The 7500-nt window shown below is 37.7% G+C and overlaps 1 protein-coding gene across 4 annotated transcripts in view; it reads left to right on the plus strand.

The window, feature by feature from the left end:
* LOC138039050 (uncharacterized) overlaps positions 1 to 7500 on the plus strand; it is an 81942-nt gene that overhangs the window by 72996 nt on the left and 1446 nt on the right. For 2 of the 4 annotated variants that reach the window (XR_011130350.1, XM_068885210.1), the window contains one exon: positions 461 to 4422. The exons of the other annotated variants lie outside the window; for them this stretch is intronic. Coding sequence is in view for 1 of the 2 variants with exons in the window: in XM_068885210.1 (XP_068741311.1) it covers positions 461 to 552 (92 nt within the window). In the remaining variant the exon portion in view is untranslated. Of the gene's footprint in view, positions 1 to 460; positions 4423 to 7500 lie in introns of those variants that run through there. 4 annotated transcript variants of the gene reach the window in all.

Genomic DNA, 7500 nt, shown 5'->3' on the forward strand with positions numbered 1-7500 from the left:
TCGAGTATGGATAATTTTTAATACAACATAAAGGATTGACTGCAAGTATGACATGCGTATCCTTAATACAGGGGCAAAGTGAATCACGAACCCACTAAAAAGTGATTAAAAAGTCCACTTTATGAATTCTCGTCTATCACCATCCTAGATTCAATTTTGTTTTTTGAGAGTGCCTACGATGGGCGCGATGCAACCCTTGTGGCAAGCTGGCGTGTTTCCCCTCCCAGATGGAGCCATGGCGATAAGAAATAGATTGGCTTTTTCTAACCAAAGCACTTGTAGACACCAATGCTGAACACAGGAGCAGTTCGCTAGTTGTGCCATTGCTTCCCGCAAAGGCATGTAGCCATTCTTCATCCTGTGAAGTCAGCTGTGGTTATTACACCTGGAATGAGCCCGAAAACCTCATCCTGGCTAGATCACTAAAGGCCTGTTGTGTTTTTCTGATCCACTTTCCCAGGTGTGGTCCATATTGATGACATCAAATTACCAGTTGCTTCAATAGAGGACTTTATCCCTAACTGCAATGGTTGTAGAGTGTTCACCAAATAACGCCTCTGCATACTTGGGCCCGGTTGTTCAAAAGCCGATTAACACTAATCCCAGACTAAAAATTAACCAAGGAGTTTATTTCTCTACTCCCAGATGCTGTTCAACGATGACATTCGGCAAGACTTTACATTAGAAGAAGTCAATCTTAAAAAACGAAAATATGCAAAAAAAACTTTCACCAATAAGTTGAAAACATGAAACAAAAGTTTACGCTAATCGTGGATTAAGTTAATCGGCTTTTGAACAACTGGGCCCTGGGTTTTTTGTTCACAGAGGCAATTTCTACAGCCAGTGACACTTGGTCAAGATATTTAACAATAATAGTTTTGTAGAATGCATCCAAGTGTTTTGCTTGGCACTGTAAGTGTCACCAGGGCTTTTTAATCACAGCCTGGTGGTTACCTTGTTCAGTTTTGATCATCACAGCTAAGTCGGAACTTAAGAAGCGTGCCATTTTGTTAACATCTTTTTTCCTGTGATGTTTTATTTGTATTGCTCAGAATGTTAATGCTTTGTTGTTTTCATAGTAATAAGTTTTTTTTTGATATTGTGGAAACTTTGTTGCATTGTCATCATTTTTCAAGCAAATGAACAGGTAACGCTTGGATTTGTTGTTTTTGTTAAAATTGAAAGATCTCAGATCAACAGTTTTTCCTCCTCACGTTCTATGCCCGCTTGCTTGGGTGACCAGTAGGCACAAGCTCTATTCTTTGTCATCATTGATCTTCCTTAATTTAAAAATGATTTGTTAACAAAAATCAAAGTTACTTTGTCTACTTCAGAGGTGTAAAACCTCTGCAGAAGACAAAACATATTCGTTTTTTTGTTTCGTGAGTTATTCGATATTAATAAACATGTTTGTCGGGAAGTCAGTTCAAGTCATCCAAAAGGAAAATGGCAAGATAAACCTGACAGTTTTCCTCTTGAATTATTTGATATTTGACTTGTTCACAAAGGCAATTTCTACAGGCAGTGACACTAATTGGTCAAGATATTTAACAATGATAGTTTTGTAGAATGCATCCAAGTGTTTTTCTTGGCACTGTAAGTGTCACCAGGGCTTTTTAATCACAGCCGGGTGGTTACCTTGTTCAGTTGTGATCATCACAACTAAGTCGGAACTTAAGAAGCGGGCCATTTTGTTAACATCTTTTTTCCTGTGATGTTTTATTTGTATTGCTCAGAATGTTAACGGTTCATTGTTTTCATAGTAATAAGTTCTTCTTTGATATTGTGGAAACTTTGTTGCATTGTCATCATTTTTCTAGCAAGTGTTTTCCATCAGATCTAAAAGGGGAGAGATGTTACGCTACCTTAAAGCGTATGAGACAATTTCCCAATTTCCAGAAACTTATAAGGGCCACTCTCGCCCGATTCTCATTTCAAGTGTCGGTCACCCAGTCCTACCAGCGAAATACACCACCGATTGAAGTTATTGCCCAAATTGTATGAGTAGGTCCTGAAATTTGTCCACAGAAAGGCCGGAGAAACAACTTCACTGGTGAACAGCCATGTTTCCAAGAGAACATTTTAGGCGTCCCAGTCTGCATGAAACCATCGATCTCTCACCTCTGTCTCAAAAAGACCAGACACGCACAGTTGTTACGTTACGTTTATGCGTGTAGAATCAAGTGAAATCTCAATTGCTTGTAAAAAACAGCATCTTAATTTGTTGGGTAGGCTAGGTATCGGAGAGCCTGAACATCTGTGCATGCGCTGACGAAATGTTTAAACAAGAGAGAAAAATGCAGTACTTCCAGACGTGGCGCTAGAGCGTCGTACCAAATGAGTCATCCCGGGATTTCGGCCCGTGCGACCGCTTTTGGACGCAGTTGGCCCTTTGCTGCTCTCTGCTACCGACCTCACCTCCCGGTAGGGCATTGAGGGATAGATACGTCGGCCCCTAAACCATATGAGACAAATCTTACACCTACTCAGGGCCCGGTTGTTCGAAAGCCGATTAGCTTAATCCAGGATTAGCGTAAACTTTTGTTTCATGTTTTCAACTCTTTGGTGAAAGGTTTTTTTGCTTATTTTTGTTTTTCAAGATTGACTTTTCCTAATGTAAAGTTTTGCCAAATATCAACGTTGAACAGCATTTAGTAGTGGAGTAATAAACTTCTTAGATAATTTTTAATCTGGGATTAGCGTTAATCGGCTTTTGAACAACCGGGCCCAGAGCTCCACACTGCCCTTGTCATTACGGTTTAGCGTAAGATTTCGATGGCTTAAATATTCAAGGAAAAAGTCATTTTATCTGTCATGTGGTAAGCACTGGAGTCGCAGATTACAAAGTGCACAGTAGTTAAGGGGTACTCGGCGTACAGTTTTTATGCTACTGACGTTGGGTGTAATATGCTAATGAGGTGAAGAGTGGATGCAAGACTTTGATTTTTTCAGCGGCAAAGATGGCGGAAGGCTGTCGTTTCTCTTGACGTTTCATTTCATATAATATATTTACTTGAGAATCTTGATGTCTTCTTGTGTGGAATTCATAAAGGTGACCCAAAGAGTACATGTAAGGTATAAAAGTTTACGTGTACCAGTTGAACCAACTAATGTTTGTATTCCATGTTCTCCATATTTCTCCATGTGTTGGCTTATTAGTTTTTTTTCTTTCAAGTCAAAGACGGGGAAGAATAACTTATCTCTCATAAGGAAGAGCGCTTTTTTTTGCATCAGGTTCCATGCCCCCTTGCTTGGATGACCATCAGTCAAACCGTGCTTTAATCATCAACATAAGCTTAAAAATGAGTTAATTACATTAAGAATGTCCCAGAAGACTAACTAACAAAGCAAAGGAGCAGTTTGGAAGATAAACTTCAACAAACTAGTCCTTTACTTCGTTCGTCTTTGAAGATCTCAGTTCATTGAATGTAACTCCTCACGTTCCATGCCCGCTTGGTTGGGTGACCAGTAGGTAAAGGCTATTGCAAGTCATCACTGATTTTCATTAAACTGAGATTTAAAAAATACTTAATTTTAATTTTTTTAATGAAATAAATGTATGAAATGAAATTAAATTGAAGTTGAAAACTAGATATAATCAAGTCTCAGAAAACAGAGGTAGTCCTCATGTTCCATGCCCGCTTCGTTGGGTGACCAGTAGGAATATTGAGGAGGCCTTTTTTGATCATCATTGGTCTTTTATTCTAAAATCCATACTAAGGAGAAAAAAGTTGGACAAGAAATCCAACAGCTGCATAACAAAATGAACATGTTAGGTAACACTTGGATTTGTTGTTTTTTTTTTAAATTGAAAGATCTCAGATCAACAGTTTTTCCTCCTCACGTTCTATGCCCGCTTGCTTGGGTGACCAGTAGGCACAAGCTCTATTCTTTGTCATCATTGATCTTCCTTAATTTAAAAATGATTTGTTAACAAAAATCAAAGTTGCTTTGTCTACTTCAGAGGTGTAAAACCTCTGCAGAAGACAAAACATATTCGTTTTTTTGTTTCGTGAGTTATTCGATATTAATAAACATGTTTGTCGGGAAGTCAGTTCAAGTCATCCAAAAGGAAAATGGCAAGATAAACCTGACAGTTTTCCTCTTGAATTATTTGATATTTGACTTGTTCACAAAGGCAATTTCTACAGGCAGTGACACTAATTGGTCAAGATATTTAACAATGATAGTTTTGTAGAATGCATCCAAGTGTTTTTCTTGGCACTGTAAGTGTCACCAGGGCTTTTTAATCACAGCCGGGTGGTTACCTTGTTCAGTTGTGATCATCACAACTAAGTCGGAACTTAAGAAGCGGGCCATTTTGTTAACATCTTTTTTCCTGTGATGTTTTATTTGTATTGCTCAGAATGTTAACGGTTCATTGTTTTCATAGTAATAAGTTCTTCTTTGATATTGTGGAAACTTTGTTGCATTGTCATCATTTTTCAAGCAAGTGTTTTCCATCAGATCTAAAAGAGGAGAGATGTTACGCTACCTTAAAGCGTATGAGACAATTTCCCAATTTCCAGAAACTTATAAGGGCCACTCTTGCCCCATTCTCATTTCAAGTGTCGGTCACCCAGTCCTACCAGCAAAATACACCACCGATTGAAGTTATTGCCCAAATTGTAAATTGTATGAGTAGGTCCTGAAATTTGTCCACAGAAAGGCCGGAGAGACAACTTCACTGGTGAACAGCCTTGTTTCCAAGAGAACATTTTAGGCGTCCCAGTCTGCATGAAACCATCGATCTCTCACCTCTGTCTCAAAAAGACCAGACACGCACAGTTGTTACGTTACGTTTATGCGTGTAGCATCAAGTGAAATCTCAATTGCTTGTAAAAAACAGCATCTTAATTTGTTGGGTAGGCTAGGTATCGGAGAGCCTGAACATCTGTGCGTGCGCTGACGAAATGTTTGAACAAGAGAGAAAAATGCAGTACTTCCAGACGTGGCGCTAGAGCGTCGTACCAAATGAGTCATCCCGGGATTTCGGCCCGTGCGACCGCTTTTGGACGCAGTTGGCCCTTTGCTGCTCTCTGCTACCGACCTCACCTCCCGGTAGGACATTGAGGGAGAGATATGTCGGCCCCTAAACCATATGAGACAAATCTTACGCCTACTCAGAGCTCCACACCGTCCTTGTCATTACGGTTTAGCGTAAGATTTCGATGGCTTAAATATTCAAGGAAAAAGTCATTTTATCTGTCATGTGGTAAGCACTGGAGTCGCAGATTACAAAGTGCACAGTAGTTAAGGGGTACTCGGCGTACAGTTTTTATGCTACTGACGTTGGGTGTAATATGCTATTGAGGTGAAGAGTGGATGCAAGACTTTGATTTTTTCAGGGGCAAAGATGGGGGAAGGCTGTCGTTTCTCTTGACGTTTCATTTCATATAATATATTTACTTGAGAATCTTGATGTCTTCTTGTGTGGAATTCATAAAGGTGACCAAAAGGGTACATGTAAGGTATAAAAGTTTACGTGTACCAGTTGAACCAACTAATGTTTGTATTCCATGTTCTCCATATTTCTCCATGTGTTGGCTTATTAGTTTTTTTTCTTTCAAGTCAAAGACAGGGAAGATTAACTTATCTCTCATAAGGAAGAGCGCTTTTTTTTTGCATCAGGTTCCATGCCCCCTTGCTTGGATGACCATCAGTCAAACCGTGCTTTAATCATCAACATAAGCTTAAAAATGAGTTAATTACATTAAGAATGTCCCAGAAGACTAACTAACAATGCAAAGGAGCAGTTTGGAAGATAAACTTCAACAAACTAGTCCTTTACTTCGTTCGTCTTTGAAGATCTCAGTTCATTGAATGTAACTCCTCACGTTCCATGCCCGCTTGGTTGGGTGACCAGTAGGTAAAGGCAATTGCAAGTCATCACTGATCTTCATTAAACTGAGATTTAAAGAATACTTATATATATATATTTTTTAATGAAATAAATGTATGAAATGAAATTAAATTGAAGTTGAAAACTAGATATAATCAAGTCTCAGAAAACAGAGGCAGTCCTCATGTTCCATGCCCGCTTGGTTGGGTGACCAGTAGGAATATTGAGGAGGCTTTTTTTGATCATTATTGGTCTTTTATTTTAAAATCCATAATAAGGAGAAAAAAGTTGGACAAGAAATCCAACAGCTGCATAACAAAATGAACATGTTAGGTAACACTTGGATTTGTTGTTTTTTTTAAAATTGAAAGATCTCAGATCAACAGTTTTTCCTCCTCACGTTCCATGCCCGCTTGCTTGGGTGACCAGTAGGCACAAGCTCTATTCTTTGTCATCATTGATCTTCCTTAATTTAAAAATGATTTGTTAACAAAAATCAAAGTTGCTTTGTCTACTTCATAGGTGTAAAACCTCTGCAGAAGACAAAACATATTCGTTTTTTTGTTTCGTGAGTTATTCAATATTAATAAACATGTTTGTCCGGAAGTCAGTTCAAGTCATCCAAAAGGAAAATGGCAAGATAAACCTGACAGTTTTCCTCTTGAATTACTTGATATTTAGACTTCTTTTATTTGAGTCATTTTTGTCTCATTTTTTCCTCATGTTCCACTCCCCCTTGTTTGGGCGACTAGTTGGAACATATATGTCGCATAATCATCGAAGCTTTTAATTTTTGTTATTTACTAATATAAAAAACTTACTTGGAACGATTTTTTGTTTGTTCTGAAGAATTTTAAGAAGTGCTCAAAGAGGAATACATGATAGTTAATATCATGGTATTCCTCTTGGAACAGTTAATATTTCCTTATATTCCATGCCTTCTTTGTTGGGTGACCAGTAGGAGAGGTAGAGGTAGAGATATTTCTCTGATCATCATTCCGTTTTTATTTTAAAATTATATTAAGATAAAAGATTGTCCAGAAGTATTTCTGTATAATGAAACAATGAATCCCCACACCTACATAATAAAATAAACATATTATGATGAGGTTGGATTTGCTGTTTAAAATTGAAGATCTCAGACTGAAAATTCCCTTTTCCTCATGTTCCATGCCCGCTTGGTTGGGTGACCAGTAGGCAGCTGTATTTTTGGCGGCATCATTGAACTTTAAATAAAATGTAATCGAATAATTGTAACTTTATTTAAATTTATTTAAGAAAAAGATTTTTGTTCGGAAGTCGGAACAATGAATGATTGACCTAATATTCCTTTATTTATTTATTTTATTTTTACATTTAATTGAGCTAATAATAGATGGAATTCATACAACCAGAGCTATGTTTCTGTCCTCATGTTCCATGCCCGCTTGGTTGGGTGACCAGTAGGTGTGGTGATACTATTTGTAATCATCATTCCATTTATTAATTTATGTGTCATATGTAATATGTTTTAAAAACACAAGGACTTCAAGGGGAAACTGAAAAAATAAATTTTGCAGATTCCACTTGAAATCAGTGAGTTTTTGTTTTTTTCTTCTTTATAAAATTCGTAGAACTAAAGCGATATGAAAAAATCATACTGGTAATTTTTTTCTGCA

This window comes from Montipora capricornis, chromosome 2 (assembly GCF_036669925.1).
Source record: "Montipora capricornis isolate CH-2021 chromosome 2, ASM3666992v2, whole genome shotgun sequence".
Lineage (NCBI taxonomy): Eukaryota > Metazoa > Cnidaria > Anthozoa > Scleractinia > Acroporidae > Montipora > Montipora capricornis.